Source organism: Xenopus laevis, chromosome 3S (genome assembly GCF_017654675.1).
Source record: "Xenopus laevis strain J_2021 chromosome 3S, Xenopus_laevis_v10.1, whole genome shotgun sequence".
In the NCBI taxonomy this organism is placed as follows: Eukaryota; Metazoa; Chordata; class Amphibia; order Anura; family Pipidae; genus Xenopus; species Xenopus laevis.
In genome coordinates, this window is record NC_054376.1 from 3,839,170 (window position 1) to 3,859,200 (window position 20,031).

The 20,031-nt window shown below is 44.3% G+C and overlaps 1 protein-coding gene across 7 annotated transcripts in view; it reads left to right on the forward strand.

Moving 5' to 3' along the window:
• Window positions 1–20,031, forward strand: part of cnot4.S (CCR4-NOT transcription complex subunit 4 S homeolog) — a 51,079-nt gene that overhangs the window by 25,787 nt on the left and 5,261 nt on the right. For 2 of the 7 annotated variants that reach the window (XM_018254078.2, XM_018254080.2), the window contains exons 4-12: window positions 2,993–3,079; window positions 4,966–5,067; window positions 6,223–6,348; window positions 8,079–8,212; window positions 11,217–11,366; window positions 11,811–11,876; window positions 14,556–14,613; window positions 16,167–16,416; window positions 17,538–18,029. In XM_018254078.2, coding sequence (XP_018109567.1) covers window positions 2,993–3,079; window positions 4,966–5,067; window positions 6,223–6,348; window positions 8,079–8,212; window positions 11,217–11,366; window positions 11,811–11,876; window positions 14,556–14,613; window positions 16,167–16,416; window positions 17,538–18,029 — 1,465 coding nt within the window. 7 annotated transcript variants of the gene reach the window in all.

Sequence of the window (20,031 nt, forward strand, 5' to 3'; positions counted from 1 at the left end):
ATCGAAATTCCACATGGACATTTTGCATCGAGATTCCTTATTAGGCTTCCGCCTTCGAGGAACTGCTACACTGGGGCTAGTAAGTCTCCCTAGTAGCAAGCCACACAGCATTTTGGTCTTCTTCTCACATTGAGCCGTGGCTGTCCAGAGCATGCTACATTCCAGACTTCCATCCAGGGATTCCCAGGACTGTGGGTATCACCAGGGCTCCCTACCTGCTGTTTTACTCAGGTGCCACCTATTTGCAGCCAGTAGCCTGCCAACAAAACTTCCCCTTTTCTTCAAGCCATTAGAGCCTTCCCTGCCTCAGCCGGCTTCTGAATGGGTCCCCCTTCCGCTCCAGAACCCTTGTGCTGCTCCTAAAATTCTCTATTCAAGTCTTTCCCGCTAAAAACGTCCTTGTGTTCCACTGTGGAACACATCCAGCGAAGCAACCAATTACTTCCTGGCACGCTTGGTCTCTCCTTCACTTGGCGCCTCTTCTAGTGATGTCACTTCCCGTTGGAGTCTCACTGTGCAGATTCAGAGGCAGAGTGCCCATCAGAAATTCTTGATATTTGTGAACCACAGCCAACACTTCCAATTTGTGGCTCTTCCATTCGTCTTACCTGAATGCCTTGAGTGTTTACAAAAGTGATGGCAGTGTCAGCTACCTGGACGATATTCTTCTCAAGGCTCCATCCCTACAGGTAGCAGAGAAAACAGTGGCCCAAACACTGCACACATTGTCCAACCTCAGCTGGATCATCAACAAGGCCAAGTCCAACCTGATTCCCAGACAGCGCTTCTGCAGACTATCTCAATTGTCCGACCCTAGACTTGGGGGGAAAATGTTTTTCTTGCCATCACAAAAAAGTAAGGCATACCAGACGGCAACTTGATGGTGTCAAGATTAAACCTCCGTTCATGACTTGTTACCGAGACCCTCTAGCCTTTGCGGCAGGAGACCATGCCATGGACTTTCCATCTCGGGTATGCCTTGCCCTCTCTACCCCTGATTCACAAGATAATCCAAAAGATTATTAGGGAACAGTGCACCATAATTCTCAGACCCTCACTGGCCGCAGAGAGTGTGGTTTTCACAGATGAACAACCTAAACTGGGACAATCTGTTGCCTCTCCTTGTCCAGACATCCTCACTCAGGGTCCAATAATCCATCCCAATCCGAGGTTGCTCAATTTGATGGCTCTTGAGACCCTAGTCCTCAAATGTTCATTCATACAATGATTGCTGCAAGGAAACCAGTCTAATCGAAGACCTACCATCATATCTATCGTTGGTTCAGTGATTGTGCTCTCAACACGAGTTTCCATTTAACTCCCTCTCCGTTCCTTGCCTTTTGGAATTCCATCAAGAAGGCCTGGACAAGGGGCTCTCCCCAGGTTCTCTCAAATCCCAGGTATCGGCACCATCCATCTTGTTTCAAGCTCGTCTCCTTCCAAGACATTCGTAGCTGACATTGCTCCAGGAACTTGCCTTGTGTTGGTGAGCACGGATTCACTTCATCAGACACAAAGTAATCCTCCTGGCAGGGAAGTGTGTTCCCATATCAGCCAAAGCATGAAAATGAACACCTAGACTTGCCAGACCAGTATCTGGAAACCCGTTATCCAGAAAACTCAATTATGGAAAGGTCATCTCCCGTAGACTCCATTATAGATGCTATACCCCATAGTCCCACAGACACCTGAAGAGAAAAGGATTTAACGGTGAGTTTCACAAAATCCCCTTGTACGGCTTATGTTGCTTACCCATGACATGAACTCCACGTTGGTGACCCCCGGGACCCAAACCCAATACTGACTTTCTAGTTTGATTGCTGGGTCTCTGGTGTCTGTGAGTCATCTTGGCCACCAGGAAGCATTTAAATCTGTATTGTACGGGGCAATGTTCAAAATTAATCTTAATTGAATAGTAAGAGGCAAGTTTTCCCTTTAAATGTTCTACATGTAAGGTTATCTTGAAGAAATATGTGTACAAATGCTGATTTTTTTTTTTTGCTTATTATGGCATAATTTTGGCTCGTGTTGACTTGTAATAATGATTACCTTGCTGAAAGTGTAAGGCCCTCAGTAAGCAGATTTATACAGTCCCGCTGGGTTTAAGCCTCTATACACAGATAAAAAAAATCTGATTTGCCACTGCCTCCCCTAAGCACACGTGCAGCATCAGCAGAGCCGCAGGAACCGCAGTATCGGCAGAGCCGCAGGAACCGCAGTATCGGCAGAGCCGCAGGAACCGCAGTAGCAGCAGAGCCGCAGGAACCGCAGTAGCAGCAGAACCGCAGGAGCGGCAGAGCAGCAGGAACCGCAGGAGCGGCAGAGCAGCAGGAACCGCAGGAGCGGCAGAGCAGCAGGAACCGCAGGAGCGGCAGAGCAGCAGGAACCGCAGGAGCGGCAGAGCAGCAGGAACCGCAGGAGCGGCAGAGCAGCAGGAACCGCAGGAGCGGCAGAGCAGCAGGAACCGCAGGAGCGGCAGAGCAGCAGGAACCGCAGGAGCGGCAGAGCAGCAGGAACCGCAGGAGCGGCAGAGCAGCAGGAACCGCAGGAGCGGCAGAGCAGCAGGAACCGCAGTAGCGGCAGAGCAGCAGGAACCGCAGTAGCGGCAGAGCCGCAGGAACCGCAGTTTCGACAGAGCCGCAGGAACCGCAGTATCGGCAGAACCGCAGTATCGGCAGAGCCGCAGGAACCGCAGGAGCGGCAGAGCAGCAGGAACCGCAGTCTGTGCCTTTTGCTGAGATCTGTTCATTCAGGCCGTCTCTGTTCAAGCACATGGATGCTATGGACAACTAAATAGGGCTGATAACCTGAATTGTGTGGCCTTATTTGCTTAGAAAGATGGGAGGGGGTTGCAGAGACCCTGTTAGTAGAACCACCTATCCATATCCACTTATATGGCTTACTCTCTACTCTGCTAAGTATGTCTGTGACTCTCCTATTGAAAAACAAGGACATTATTAACATTTTTCCCCAATTTGTCTTCTTTGTTCAGGTTTTAAAACGGCCAGAATATTTTGGGAAATTTGGGAAAATACACAAAGTTGTTATCAACAACAGCACGTCCTATGCAGGCTCACAGGTAAGTCGTTACTGCTGATTGGTCCGTTTATACATCAACGAGGTGGTTCACCGTTAAGCTAACTTTTACAGGCATAGGATCCTTATCTGGAAATCCAGAAAACTCAGAATTACGGAAAGGTCATCTCCCGTAGATTCCATTATAATCAAATAATACAAATTTTTAAAAATGATTTCCCTTTTCTGTGTAATAATAAAACAGTCGCTTGTACTTGATCCCAACTAAGATATAATTAATCCTTATTGGAAGCAAAACCAGCCTATTGGGTTTATTTAATGTTTATATGATTTTCTAGTAGACTTAAGGTATGAAGATCCAAATTAGGGAAAGATCCTCAGTTCCCGAGCATTCTGGATAACAGGTCACATACCTGTAGTATGTTCTAAAATAGTTTTTGAATTATTTGCTTCTTTTTGCAGGGTCACTGACCCCATCTGAAAACAAATGCTGTGTAAGGCTACACATTTATTGCTATTTCTACTTTTTATTACTCCTCTTTCTATTCAGGCCTCTCCTATTCATATTCCAGTCTCTTATTCAAATCAATGCATGGTTGCTAGGGGAATTTGGACCCCAGCAACCAGATGGCTGAAATAACAAACTGGAGAGCTGCTGAATAAAAAGCTAAATAAGTCAAAAACCACAAATAAAAAATGAAAAACAATAGAGTATCCCTCTCTACATCGTACTAAACATTAACACAAAGATGAACAACCCCTATAACATAAATGTATGGGACCTGTTATCCAGAATGCTCGGGACCTGGGGTTTTCTGGATAACGGATCTTTCCATAATTTGGATCTTCATACCTTAAGTCTACTAGAAAATCATATAAACATTAAATAAACCCAATAGGCTGGTTTTGCTTCCAATTAGGATTAATTATATCTTAGTTGGGATCAAGTACAAGCGACTGTTTTATTATTACACAGAAAAAGGAAATCATTTTTAAAAATGTGGATTATTTGGATAAAATGGAGTCTATGGGGCAAATTCACTAAGCGCCGAACGCTAGCGTCAATTCGCTAGCGTTGGGCATTTTCTTACTTCGCAAATTCACTAACGAACGCTGGCGTAGATTCGCTAGTGTTACTTCGCACCCTTACGCCTGGCGAATTTTCGCTACGGACGTAACTACGCAAATTCACTAACGCACGCAGTTTACTGAACGCTACCTTTTACGCTAGATTTCCTTCGCCACCTCAGACCAGGCGAAGCGCAATAGAGTAGATAGGGATTGCTTAAAAAAAAAGTCAAAATTTTTTCTAAGTCCCAAAAAACGGCGTTTTTTCTATATTATGGGTGATAGGCTGAAAAAAATTTTTTGGGGCTCCCCTCCTTCCCCCCTACATTTCCTGACTCATGGCAACTTAACTATACAGTGGGCACATGTGTAGGGCAAAATAAAAAATTTTTATTTGATGTTTTGAAATTTTTCTAGGCATTTGTAGTGCTGATACGTATTCCTCCATTGAAATTTGAATTTGGCGCCGTATGCAAATGAACCATCGCTAGCGAAACTTCGCTTCGCTTGGCGAATCAACGCTAGCGCAACTTCGCAAACTTACGGTACCCCTGTGCGCAACTTCGGATTTTAGTGAATTTGCGGAGCGCTGGCGAAACTACGCCTGGCGAAGTGAATTTGCCCCTATGGGAGACAGTGTTTCTGTAATTCGGAGCATTCTGGATTACAGGTTTCTGGAAAACGGATCCCATACCTGTACTGTAATGTTGCGTATACCCCCTGTACTCACCACTCGGCTGCTTAATTGTACCCAGAATGCACCACGAGTCTACCAGCTGGATGGTGAGCGTCCGATACAGTCAGTCTTCGGTGAGATATATCAGATGTTTATTTAATGCTCTGCATTTATTTTCCCTGTAGGGTCCAAGTGCCAGTGCTTACGTCACATACATCCGGTCAGAAGATGCCCTTCGAGCCATACAGTGTGTCAACAATGTGGTAGTAGATGGGAGAACGCTAAAGGTACGGGAAACATTTCTTTTATTTAAATGGGATCAAAACCCAAATAGAAAATAAATATAAACATAAATGTCTAGAAATGGTGTATTTTATATACTGTACTTACTGTACCAGCCCAGAGGGGCAGCAGCCCTAGAACAGTAGTTGCCCCCAGCAGCTCTTGTTAGGCATCTTTTATTTTTATTTTTTAATTTTGCAATTTTTAACAATAAAATGAGAAAAAGAAATAGAGGAGAAAAGAAGAGGGGTGAGGCAGGGGTATCAATTACAACTATACAGGATTACAACCATTTTCCATACTACTGTATATCTAACCAGCGCCTTTATGCCGCCTGAGGCGACCTTCCGTTGCCGACCCTCCTCACGGCGCTCAAATTTTCTGTGCAGGAGGGGGTCGGGGCGCTGCACAACGCTAGTTGTGCTCTCTGCACTAGAAGAGCCGAATTTCCGGGTTGAAAACCGGAAATTCGGCTCTCAGTTACCAGGGGCGGCATTTTTGCCGCCCCTGGTAACCAGGGGGGCTCGGCCGCCTGAGGCGAGTGGAGCAACTCGCCTCATTGGTGGAGAGCCCCTGTATCTAACTAGGTGCCCCATATGGCATCAAATTTCTCTGGGCACCCTCTGGCTAACTGTCAATTTCTGACTTGGAAGTCATTTACCAGCTTTTGCCAATATTGCAACAAGGGGGGTCCAAGGACTTCCAGTCGCCTGATTTCCATCCCGCTGGCGATTTACACTCTAACCAGCGGGATACCAGGGGCAATTAGTTGCCCGAAGAAGAAGAGATTTGTCGATGGGCGACTAATCTCCCCGAATCTGAGCGCGTGTCTCTGCCCTAATATTTTGTTGCACTTTGCTTCTCCCTGAATCTGGCTGCTTCTATGAAAGAGTTTTTGAGAAGAAAGGCTGTTGTATTATCAGTCTAAAACTGCTAATATCTCTGAATTCTACATGTGCTCAGATAATACACTCTCTTTAATCGTTCTATTTGCAGCAAAACCACCAGACATGAAATGTTTCCTTCCCGGGAACGCTACTTGAACAATTCTTTGATTAACCCAGTTTAGATGCTCAAAGTATTACCGATCATATGTCTGGTGCAATCCATCAAACTTCGCACTACGATCTCTTAACTCGTTCTCTCTCTTTATTTTAAAGGCATCGTTAGGAACTACAAAATACTGCAGCTACTTCTTAAAGAATATGCAGTGTCCAAAGCCAGACTGTATGTATTTGCATGAATTGGGGGACGAGGCGGCGAGTTTCACAAAAGAGGAGATGCAGGTGAGAAAAAAAAGCTACTTTTTGTCCTCGGTCGTTGCAACTTTTTTTTATAAAAAGGAGCACCAAGAAAAAATAAAAGTGATTCAGTGTTTCCTTTACGTATAAATAGCTGCTGTGATTGAAAGCAGCATCTGTTTGGCTGTTCACATTTTCTGCACCGCTGGTTCTGACTCCTGATACAATGTAGCAGAGGACAGACTTCTCGAGTCAGAATCTGAGAGCAGACATATACTGCATTACATATACACATAGCTTGGGGTGTGGACATTTTTTTCTCATTGGGCCAATCCAGTTTTTGGGTGAAGTTGCTCTTTAAGTGAAAGGGGCTGCACGGTGATTGTATGTCCAGCACTCGCTGATCTGTGCACTGCTGCTGCTATTGACTTGGCTAATAGTCCTTAATGTCAGCTGTGTATACCCAGCGAGTGGCGGCCTCACAATAACAGCCCCGGCTCTTTCTGCACCGGCTCTCAATCCTCAGGCACAGGCAGTGCAGCTGCACGGGGTCACCTTGGGAGCACAAGTATTTAGGAACTGGGACGGAGGACCAAATGTTCTAGCGCTTGGTGGAGGCCAAAGGAATTAAGCAATGTTTTTGTTTAGGGATCTATGTATAGTAAGATACTCACACCTGCAGCTAACACTCCTCATGTCTCTCTGTATTGTCTCATTCTCAACTGCAAAATAATAGCCAGCCTTACTTAGATTAACATTTTATCAACCTCTTTGTTTAACGGAATCCTCAGCCTGCAGCCTTGTGCCTTTATATGGTCACAGAACAACCCCTCAGTGACTTCTAATATCCTTATCGTTTACAGTAGGGGGTACATTATCCCTTATAATACATGAGTGATACTCAGAGTTCCCTGTATAACTCAGCCTGCAGCCTTGTGCCTTTATATGGTCACAGAACAACCCCTCAGTGACTTCTAATATCCTTATCATTTACAGTAGGGGTACATTATCCCTTATAATACATGAGTGATACTCAGAGTTCCCTGTATAACTCAGCCTGCAGCCTTGTGCCTTTATATGGTCACAGAACAACCCCTCAGTGACTTCTAATATCCTTATCATTTACAGTAGGGGGTACATTATCCCTTATAATACATGAGTGATACTCAGAGTTCCCTGTATAACTCAGCCTGCAGCCTTGTGCCTTTATATGGTCACAGAACAACCCCTCAGTGACTTCTAATATCCTTATCATTTACAGTAGGGGGTACATTATCCCTTATAATACATGAGTGATACTCAGAGTTCCCTGTATAACTCAGCCTGCAGCCTTGTGCCTTTATATGGTCACAGAACAACCCCTCAGTGACTTCTAATATCCTTATCATTTACAGTAGGGGGTACATTATCCCTTATAATACATGAGTGATACTCAGAGTTCCCTGTATAACTCAGCCTGCAGCCTTGTGCCTTTATATGGTCACAGAACAACCCCTCAGTGAGTTATAGTTTGCAGTAGAGGGGTTGTTTGATCAGTTATACTGTTTATAACGTCATTTACCCTGTGCCTGCGTAATACACATGGGATTTAAATATAATTTGTACACGGACGAATAGCCAGCTTGAAGCAAGCACTCTGCACTGCTGTTACCGTACTGTTGCTACATTATTTCATGAGTCAGAAACCATTTTTGGGAAAACATCTCATTTTTTCTGCATTTGACCCAAGATGTTGGTCTCCGCTTTGTCACAGTAATTTCTTTGTGCCTTTCCAGGCAGGGAAACATCAGGAATATGAACAGAAGCTGCTACAAGAACTCTACAAATTAAATCCAAACTTCTTGCAACTATCTACGGGTACAGTGGACAAGAACAAGAACAAAGTGACAGCGCTACAGAGGTATGATGTGTAAGTACAGGCAGCAGCAGCCCTCCCGTCCCCTTCTATAGCTTTCGGGGTTCGAAACCCGGTAGAGAAAGAGGGAATAAAAATAAGGTTCTGGTAAAATCCTCTGTGTTATTATTTCTAGCAATATATTCATTATGGTGCTCACCCCCTTATATGTTAAAAAAAACATACAAACATGTTTGTCCCAGAGTCGTAACCCATAGCAACCAATAAGCTATTTCCTTTTAAATCTTTGCCCAATAAATGCTAGCTGCTGGTTGGTTGCTATTGGTAACTGCACCCTGGCTAACGTAGTGTCTTGTCTTGTCTTTTATTGTGTTTCGTGATTTCCCCGCCTGAGTCTGTGTGATATGCCAAACGACCATTTTCAAAGATTTTACCTGCCTTCAGCTCAGAGGGGTTTTAAAAAATATTTCATACAAATTTTATCCAAGTGGAATATTTACTTTCCCTGTGTTTGCTCCATGTAGAACCACATAGTGAGAGACACCAGGGATAAGGACATGCCTCTCACAGAGTTTGCCAGACCAGATCTACTTAGGAGTAGGAGAACACAAAGCAGTAGGGTTGTCCTGGGGAAGTCCTTCTAATGAGGGCTGTTGGGTTCCTGTGGAAGCCCTTCTAATGAAGGGTTCTGTGAAATCTTTCTAATGAGGGCTGTTGGGTTCCTGGGGAAGCCCTTCTAATGAAGGTCCCTATGAAGTCCTTATAATGAGGGCTGTTGGGTTCCTGGGGAAGCCCTTCTAATGAAGGTTCCTCTGAAGTCCTTCTAATGTGGGCTGTTGGGTTCCTGGGGAAGCCCTTCTAATGAAGGTTCCTGTGAAGTCCTTCTAATGAGGGCTTTTGGGTTCTTGGGAAGTCTTTCTAATGAAGGCTGTCGGGTTCCTGGGGAAGTCCTTCTCTAAGGTTCCTGGGAAGTCCTTCTCTAATGAAGGTCCCTGTGAAGTCCTTCTAATGAGGGCTGTTGGGTTCCTGGGGAAGCCCTTCTAATGAAGGTTCCTGTGAAGTCCTTCTCTAATTAAGGTTCCTGGGAAGTCCTTGTAATGAGGGCTTTTGTGTTCATGGGAAGTCCTTGTAATGAGGACTTTTGGGTTCCTGGGAAGTCCTTCAAATGAAGGTTCCTGGGAATTCCTTCTAATGAAGGTTCCTGAGGAAGTCCTTCTAATGAAGGTTCCTGAGGAAGTCCTTCTAATGAAGGTTCCTGAGGAAGTCCTTCTAATGAAGGTTCCTGAGGAAGTCCTTCTAATGAAGGTTCCTGAGGAAGTCCTTCTAATGAAGGTTCCTGGGAAGTCCTTCTAATGAAGGCTGTTGGGTTCCTGGGGAAGCCCTTCTAATGAAGGTTCCTGTGAAGTCCTTCTCTAATTAAGGTTCCTGGGAAGTCCTTGTAATGAGGGCTTTTGTGTTCATGGGAAGTCCTTGTAATGAGGACTTTTGGGTTCCTGGGAAGTCCTTCAAATGAAGGTTCCTGGGAATTCCTTCTAATGAAGGTTCCTGAGGAAGTCCTTCTAATGAAGGTTCCTGAGGAAGTCCTTCTAATGAAGGTTCCTGGGAAGTCCTTCTAATGAAGGCTGTTGGGTTCCTGGGGAAGCCCTTCTAATGAAGGTTCCTGTGAAGTCCTTCTCTAATTAAGGTTCCTGGGAAGTCCTTGTAATGAGGGCTTTTGTGTTCATGGGAAGTCCTTGTAATGAGGACTTTTGGGTTCCTGGGAAGTCCTTCAAATGAAGGTTCCTGGGAATTCCTTCTAATGAAGGTTCCTGAGGAAGTCCTTCTAATGAAGGTTCCTGAGGAAGTCCTTCTAATGAAGGTTCCTGAGGAAGTCCTTCTAATGAAGATTCCTGAGGAAGTCCTTCTAATGAAGGTTCCTGGGAAGTCCTTCTAATGAAGGCTGTTGTGTTCCTGGGGAAATGCTTCTAATGAATGTTCCTGGGAAATCCTTCTTATGAGGGCTGGTGATTTCCTGCAAAGTGTTTCTAATGAAGGCTGTTGGGTACCTGGAGAAGTCCTTCTCTAATGAAGGTTCCTGGGAAGTTCTTCTCTAATGATGTTTCCTGGGGAGTCCTTGTAGTGAAGGCTGTTAGGCTTCCTGGGAAGTCCTTGTAATGACGGATGTTGTTTTCTTGGGAAGTCCTTGTAATGAAGTCTGTTCGGTTCCTGGGGAAATCCTTCCAATGAAGATTCCTGAGAAGTCTTTCTAATGAGGGCTGTTGAGTTGCTGGGAAGTCCTTCTAAAGAAAGTTCCTGGTATGTCTTTCTAATGAAGGTTCCTGGGAAGTCCTTGAAATGAAGGCTGTTGAGTTCCTGGGGAGTCCTTCTAACAAAGGTCCCACGAGAACACATGAAGTTATAAGAACAAGACAGCGGTTTCTATGTATGTCAGCATAACATCATACTGAGTTGTTATAGCTATGTGTAGGAAGAATGAGAAGCTGATTGGAATTCTCAAAAATAAGAGGAATTTAAAGGAATACACACAATTAAGAGGCTTTCAGGTTGCAGAGAAGAAAATGAGCTCGAAGATTTACTTTTTCTTGCATTGGTAATGCATTATTGCCACTTGTAGAATGAAACCGTGCCAGTATTTGGGCAGTACCTGTAGTACAATAGTAATCGGATTCCCTGAACTTTGAGCCTGTTGCAGTGGTAAACTTTTCTCAACAAGGACTGAATGGCTGTTGCTCTTTACGTGTTTTCCAATGGGATATCAGCTTTGTATTGATGTTTTTCTCTTAGGAGGAAGTTGAACATTGCTTAGGTCCAGTATGACCATAAATGGCTTTAGATGATCTAAAATTCGAAAATTTGCTGAAAGATTCACTTACATTCTGAGTACATCCCGTGTATCATCTTTATCAATCCGTGTACCTCCGTTCCACTGTTCTTTTCTCTTTCTTTTTTTTCTAATCCGTTTATTTAGGCCTTGACTACGGATTTGTTTATTCCTTCATGGTTTTTATTTTTCTCTTTTGTTTTTATATTTTGTCCGTCTGTCGTGTCCTTCTTTTAGACCCAACAGTAATAACAAAGACGCCTGGCCGTCCTTACAGAATTCAAACAGATCAGCCAATGGACTCGAACACAGGAAGTCGCCTCCTATTTTAGACAATGGCCTAGATCCTGACCACATGACTCCGGACGGTCCCGACTCAGACTTTGGGTAATTGAACTACCTCCCTGCATTTAGGTGGTTCACTCTCAACCCTCTCCTTGTTCCATTGATTCCCACCCCTACGACGTGTGTTGACCTCTCCCTCTTACATCTAATACTGCTTTTTGCTTCTCCTCTTAGTCCCTTATAACTCCATTAGGCATACGTGAACTATAACTACCAGCACCCAATCACTGCCAATAGGAAAGTGGGAGGTCAGGGTCTCATGTTGAAGGTCCATGCTGGAGAGTATTTAGCAAATCCCTAGTTAACTCTCCACTCTTTAAGTTCTTAATTCATGGACAACCCTTCCTACTGGGACTTGTCATTTCCCCCCTAGAGATCTTCTTCCTTTCAATTAGCTTGAACTCAAAATGTAGGCCCCCCCCCCACACACACATACCTCTTTCTTTTGTGGTTCTGAAAACATTGTGTTTTTTTTACAAATTTTAGGCTGTTTTGGGAATCCGCTGAACACAATGTTGCCAAATTTGGCAGGGGGATAGAGGACGATACAAGGTACGTGGATGTGTAAATTCCAGGTCTTGTACCTTGTAATACATTTAACTCTAGTCTTGGAGGAGGCCATGGATGTTGATTCAATTCATATTTCCTAATTTCAGGAACTTGTAGTCATATTCCAACTCCCCCTTAGGCTCACAGTGTTTTACAAACCATTGTTTCATTGTAAAGTCATGAATTCTGGGACTTGAAGTCTCTCTATTGAAAGAATCTGTACATCACCCACTATGGAAAGCAGAAGGGCTTCAAGTCCCAGAATCCATCAATTCTTTAGAAATTTATGAGTGACACGTCTTCCTTTGAATCTGTACAATTGGGTATGTGATTTATAGGTGTTTCTAGAAGCTCAGCTATAGATAGATGATGCACCTTTTTCTACATAACCCAATTGAAGGAGTCCGTGTCCAAGAGTAGGGTTTATTTTTTGTTTAAAGTAGAGCTTATGTCTCCCCAGCTATTGGGATAGAATCAATGCCAATAAGGTTCACGTGTATTAGTTAATTGGAAATAATTCCTTTATTATTTCAAACCTCACCCTGTGACTGTAATGTTTCATCCCTACTCTTCTCCACCCAATCACTCATTGCTTGCTCGTTGAGAATGATCTCTTCTCCTCTTCATCAAGGCCTGGTCTCCTTTCCTTTCGATGACCTAGTTGTCCAGACAGCTTTGATTGGACCGTTCCCTGTTTAGTGCAATCGATACTAACCCCCACCCCTTTTATTTTTTAACAACTTGCAAGTAGATGATCATCCTCCAAGTAACCATGATCCCTTGGGATTTTCTCGTTGAACAAGTGATTTTCATCATCATGCTTGATACTGTGATGTTACCAATTTCCCTTTTTTATGGATTATGGGAAAATTCAGCCAGTTTACCAAAGCGTTCAACTTCCTTCTACTAGTTTTCTTTTTCTTCTGTTTTGTTTGTGTTTGCAGCGGAGGGCCCAATCAAATGGCGTTTGTATCAGATTCACTAGGCACAAGTCTGGCGTGCATTGATTCACTCTAGTCTATCCCAGTGAATGCCAGATTCAGCTTGAGATTCGGCTAAATCCAAGCCTTTTCCAACAGGATTTGGCTGAATCCAAACCCTTCACATCATGTGGCTTTAAAGGTGGTCATACGTACAGAGATCACCTTGAGGTGGCCGATATCTGGCCACGATTGGATCACAACAAGGAGAAGTATTGAGGACCGCATCAACGAATCAATGTGATCCTCGATACAATGGCTGATAGACATCTGGCCAACTTTTGGACAGATATCGATTGGGGAAGCCCGTTGGAGGGCCCCATACACTGTCTAATAAGCTGCCGACTTAATCTGACCTTAAAGGTGGCCATACACCGGGAGATCCACTCGTTTGGCGATCTCTCTCTGATATACCCATATTGAGGTGGGCATATCATCAGGTCAGAATGGAGGCCATACGGGCAGTCGGATTGCGGGATCACATCGACTAACAGACGGGATTTTTTTACCCTGTCCATCGGCATCTGGCCGACTTTCCGGCAGATATTGATCGGGGACACCCTTCAGATGACCCCACACATGGGCCAATAAGCTGCCGACCCGGTCTCTGTGTGGGGGCCTTCAGGCATGTGACTTGGCGGATCTTTTAGGCATGCTTTTCACGTGGATTCAAACCTCCCCTCCCTTTATTATACAAACATTATGAAAATGAGGATTGGGTGGTTCAGTTTGGTTCCCATATCGTTGGAGAAAGGCTAGATATTTATCAAAATCCGGTGTGGGTGCTGGTACCCCAGGTAGGGCTTTATTAACTATAAAGGCACCTGAAGGCCCATGCCTAGAGTGTCTGCTTTTGGGTGGCTTGCATTAAGTTCCTATATGGTAAACCCCAACACAGATGTATCCAGGACGGTGCTAAGTGGGGGGCGGGTTTTTTCCTGTATTTGTCAAAATAAGCAGGACCTTCTCCAAATGCCCTCAGTTGGGTGCCAAGGACAGTTTTCCTGGTGTGAGTATGCACAGTTGGGTGCCATTCCTCAAAAGTCAAAAAATGGCAACTGTGTTGAGGCGCAGGAGCCTGTTTGGGCACAAGTCCCTTAATGAAATGCGCCAATATCCAGTCTCCACTGTGTGACCCCATAGAGTAAACCCATTGGGCCTCATCAAAGTACAACTTGAGACGGTCACCAGCTCTCCATGACCACGTTAAAGCCCTTCGATCACCGAAAAGGTTCAAACTGAACGTGGAAGGAATCTACCAACTGGGGAATTGGTACAATCTGGTTAAACATTGTCAAATTCTTCCAACTGATCTTTCAGCGCCAGTCGCACAAGCAAAGCCCTTTTTCCCCTTCATTGTTGATCATGGCAGCCCCAGATGTAGATCCTTTGTTATTAATATCCCATGTCTCCTGTCTCATTCCGTTCGTTTGTATATAGAGATGTCGTTCATCCTGCGTTACACATTGATGTCAAATGGACAGTTTTGAGTTTTATTCGTCTGAATGTGTTTATTGTTTCCCAATTGCTGTGTTTTCTCCTACCTTATATGAAATTGCTGCTGACTAATGCCTTTAATAGCAGAGCAAGTCTGAAAAGTGCCTTTATTTATTTTTTTACTAAACCTTTAAATTCAGATTCAAATGTAACAAACAAGGCATAATGATATATATTGCTTCATTGCTGTATCTTTCCTTTTTAGTTCCATCGACAAATCTTCAGAGTCGTTAAGTATAGGCAACGGAGATAACCTGCAACAGGTACGGAAATTATTGGTGTGTTCTCTGCAAAATGGGTCAGATTGTTGGTAGAGTTTATAGTCAACTCCTATCACTCCTATTTATTTGTGAAATGGGAAGCATTATGCACCCCCTAAGATCTCCTCCTAACTGACCTTCAGACTGGGCCCCCTTAGCTCATAACAAGGTTACAGATATATAGAAACATTGGGGTGTCACCCTGCTATAGTTCCAGGGGTACCCAGGGTACAAATAAACACTCACCCCAAATCTCCCCCTAACTGACCTTCAGACTGGGCCCCCTTAGCTCATAACAAGGTTACAGATATATAGAAACATTGGGGTGTCACCCTTCTATAGTTCCAGGGGTACCCAGGGTACAAATAAACACTCACCCCAAATCTCCCCCTAACTGACCTTCAGACTGGGCCCCCTTAGCTCATAACAAGGTTACAGATATATAGAAACATTGGGGTGTCACCCTGCTATAGTTCCAGGGGTACCCAGGGTACAAATAAACACTCACCCCAAATCTCCCCCTAACTGACCTTCAGACTGGGCCCCCTTAGCTCATAACAAGGTTACAGATATATAGAAACATTGGGGTGTCACCCTGCTATAGTTCCAGGGGTACCCAGGGCACAAATAAACACTCACCCCAAATCTCCCCCTAACTGGCCTTCAGACTGGGCCCCCTTAGCTCATAACAAGGTTACAGATATATAGAAACATTGGGGTGTCACCCTGCTATAGTTCCAGGGGTACCCAGGGTACAAATAAGCACTCACCCCAAATCTCCCCCTAACTGACCTTCAGACTGGGCCCCCTTAGCTCATAACAAGGTTACAGATATATAGAAACATTGGGGTGTCACCCTGCTATAGTTCCAGGGGTACCCAGGGTACAAATAAACACTCACCCCAAATCTCCCCCTAACTGACCTTCAGACTGGGCCCCCTTAGCTCATAACAAGGTTACAGATATATAGAAACATTGGGGTGTCACCCTGCTATAGTTCCAGGGGTACCCAGGGCACAAATAAACACTCACCCCAAATCTCCCCCTAACTGGCCTTCAGACTGGGCCCCCTTAGCTCATAACAAGGTTACAGATATATAGAAACATTGGGGGTCACCCTGCTATAGTTACAGGGGTACCCAGGGTACAAAAAGGAACTCACCCCAAATCTCCCCCTAACTGACCTTCAGACTGGGCCCCCTTTTTCCAGCTTTCAAATGGGGGGGGGGCGTCACTGATCCCACATAAAAAAACATACTCTCCTATTCATATTCCAGTCTCTCTTATTCAAATCAATGCATGGTTGCTAGGGGAATTTGGGTCCTAGCAACAACCTTGAAATTACAAACTAGAGAGCTGCGAAATGAGTAAAAAAACATAAAAAATAAAAACCAATAAATTGTCTCAGAATATCCCTCTCTACATCATACTAACAGTTAACTCAAAGGTGAACAACCCCTTTTAATGTGAAGTATTACAATAGAAAATAAAAAATTCCCTTTTTTAACCCACGTCTATAATATCGCTCTTTCCTCCCTTCTTTTAAATTTTTTTAGATATTAACAAGCGACACGCCGTCACCGCCGCCAGGGTTATCAAAACCTAATCCCTCCGCCCCCATCAGCTCTGCCAATCACAGCGCACGGTCCCCGTTTGAAGACGCCATGACGGAATCACAGTCTTTGTTCTCCGACAATTTCCGGCACCCAAACCCCATCCCCAGCGGCCTCCCTCCCTTTCCCAGTTCCCCACAGACGTCCAGCGAGTGGCCAACAGCTCCTGAACCACAGAGCCTCTTCACATCAGGTAAGTGATAGTGTCTTGTACAGGCAGTGCTTTAAAGGGGAAATTTGCCCCAAAATCAACTGCAGTCCATTATCCAGAAACCTGTTATCCAGAAAGCTCCAAATTACAGAAAGGCCCTCTCCCACAGACTCCATTTTATCCAAAATAATTCAAATTTTTAAAAATGATTTCCTTTTTCTGTGTAATAATAAAACAGTCGCTTGTACTTGATCCCAACTAAGATATAATTAATCCTTATTGGAAGCAAAACCAGACTATTGGGTTTATTTCATGTTTATATGATTTTCTAGTAGACTTTTGGAAAGATCTGTTATCAGTAAACTCCCAGGTCCTGGGCATTCTGGATAACAGGTCCAATACCTGTAATAAAATATAAATATATATTTATAAAATACTCGACATGCAGAAAAGAAACATTGTATTACACAATACAATTTTGTGCATCGCTGTTACAATTCGGTACTTGGGTTGCCATCTGAGCTCCGCTCCTGGAATCCTGCTCCGTAGAAGCCGAAAACTGCTGAGAAATGTCTCGTAAGCGTTTCGAGAGTCGGTTTTCTGGCTTGACTATTTGCTACCGGGAAGTGTGACACTAATTTTTGATTTAAAAATGTGAATTTTAGTAAATGGATAATGAAAACAACTACAAAATAGTGATGGGTTGGTTGGGCTTTTCCCGACCCCCCCGTGCAACCCGACCTCCCACCACCCGCTCCCTCTGAGCCAGACTTCCCGGTCTCTTTTATAGACCCGCCCCACCGATGACATCACAAAAGGGGCGGGACGAGAGTCGCACGTCTATAAAAACTCAACCCGGAAGCCAGCATTTGGAAGGTCGCAGTAAGAAGAGCTCAACCCACACCCGCCGGCGACCCACAAAGGAGTGGGCAGGTTCTGTTTGGCCCACACTACAATAGTTATTTTATGGGGTTGACTATTTAAAACATTACGATGGGGATCAGACAACTGTCAGTATTGTTATTGGACTGTGAATCATTGGCCTGTGTGTGCTGCTACATTGGCTTCCCACAGACACAAATACAGAATGAAACCTCTAGAAGTCTCTCATGTTGATTCTTTGCATGTGCAACTGCCACTTACGTTTTCTCGTCTTTCCTCAGAAACGATTCCCGTGTCGTCTTCTACAGACTGGCAAGCGGCGTTCGGCTTTGGCTCGTCTAAACAACAAGAGGACGACCTGGGTTTCGACCCCTTCGATATCACCCGCAAAGCCTTAGCAGACTTGATTGAGAAAGAACTGTCTGTCCAAGATCAGCCCTCCCTTTCACCCACGTCTGTTCAGAACCCGAATCCTCACCTGGCCCCCAAAGGTCCGAGCTCCGGCTTCCTCCATCCCACCCCGGCCTCCAACGCCAACTCCATCGCCAGCACCTTCTCAGTTTTGCCTCAGAGGTTCCCACCGTTTCATCACAGAGCGGTTTACAATTCATTCAGTTTTCCCGGGCAGGCGGCACGGTATCCCTGGGTGGCCTTTCCTCGCAATAACATCATGCACTTGAATCACACGGCAAACCCAACCTCAAACAGTAATTTCTTGGACTTGTCACATCCTCCTCAACACAACACAGGCCTAGGAGGTATCACTGTAGCAGGTAGGTTGGATCAAGCACCCACTTTGCCTCTTGAGCTATTTGCCAAGGAATATGGTTACGCTATTGCGCAAGTAACTTGTATGCCAAAGTTTTTGTGATCTAACCAGAACCAGAACCCGTTGAATTCAGGTAAGAGCACTATTTGGCACTGCTAGGGATTAAAGGAGAACTAAAGCCTAACTAAAGAAGTAGGTAGAAATGTTGTACATGATGTTTTGTGCTTCTGTACCAGCCCAAGGCAACCACAGCCCTTTAGCAGTAAAGATCTGTGTCTCCAAAGATGCCCCAGTAGCTCCCCATCTTCTTTTCTGCTGATTCACTGATTCACATGCTCTGTGCTGCTGTCACTTACTGAGCTTAGGGACCCACTCACAATATACAGTACACATAGAATAGAAATGTCACAATATAAGGCTGATTAGTAATTAATACACATAATTACTACATGGCAGCACAGAAACCAGTGCAATTAGCATCAGAATTTAATACCGTATATACTCGAGTATAAGCCGATTTTTTTCAGCTCCCAAAATATGCTGAAAAACTCTACCTCGCCTTATACTCGGGTCAAGCGCAAAAACGGTCTAAGAATAGTCGCTGGGGTCCTAGAATAGTCTCCAAGAATATTCTCCGGCATCCAAGAATGGTCGCCGGCATCCAAAAACGAGACGCCGGCACCTCCAATGGGAGCAGAAACCCTCAATTTTTTGATTGAAACTTACCAGAAGCTGCTGCATTTCTCACCCTAGGCTTATACTCGAGTCATTTTCCCAGTTTTTGGAGGTAAAATTAGGTAGCTCGGCTTATACTCGGGACGGCTTATACTCAAGTATATACGGTAATCAGCAAACCTGTAGCATCAGCTTACAGCCAGGGAAGCTCATTTTCTGCTGGATAATTAGTGACGAGCCCTAAGTTTCTCAACAGCCAATCAGAGCCCACTGAGCATGTGAGTGTCACAGACACTTTCCAAGATGGTGACCCCCTGTGACAAGTTTGAAGTCCTGGATCATTGCTGCTATTGACAAGCTCAAACTTTAGCCTCGTGCAATAAGTTCACTATATAAAATAGGACATTTTTAGCCACATTCATTTTTAGGGTTTAGTTCTCCTTTAAGCACTGTTCTCTCAGCTCGTTAAAACTGCCCTTCCAAGGAGGCCATATACAGGTATGGGATTCCATTATCCAGAAACCCGTTATCCAGAAAACTCAGAATAACGGAAAGGCCGTCTCCCATAAATTCCATTTTATCCAAATATTCCAAATTTTAAAAAACGATTTAATTTTTCTGTGTAGTAATAAAACAGTAACTTGTACTTGATCCCAACTAAGATATAATTAATCCTTATTGGAGGCAAAACCAGCCTATTGGCTTTATTTAATGTTTATATGATTTTCTTGTAGACTTAAGATGTGAAGATCCAAATTATGGAAACATCCGTTATCCAGAAAAACCCCAGGTCCCGAGCATTCTGGTTAACAGGTCCCATACCTGTATAGCGACAGTCAAGCAATATGGTTTTCCCTGCTGATGGGGCTGTTCTTGGCTGAACAAGGTTAAAGGGAAAGACTAACCAACGACATGGTTGCCTTTTGGGAGTCAGTGGCTAAATTGAAAATGTTTGTCACTCTTTTTTTTGGTGTTCTGGCCAACCATATGTGCAAAATAGAATGGTTGATTATGGCCATTTTAGTGGGAGTTAAAGCCAAAAAAAAGAGCTTTTTTTTATACTGTGGAACTGTATTGGCCCAGATGGTCAGTAGCCCTATAGCAGATCTTCAAAGTTGTCCACAGCAGGTCCACTTCTACTCAAGGCCTCTACCGTTCATCTTCCCTTCTGCCTGGTTTCTTGGGTAATTTTCTATTGTCTTGCGATCAACTGCGTTAATGTCGACTTTTCCTTTATGGCGGCCAATCAGATATTTGCTCCCATCCTGTATTTATGGTCCTGAAGGCTTCCAACCTGCTGTTACCTTCCCCTAATTGTGCTTGTGTGTTTT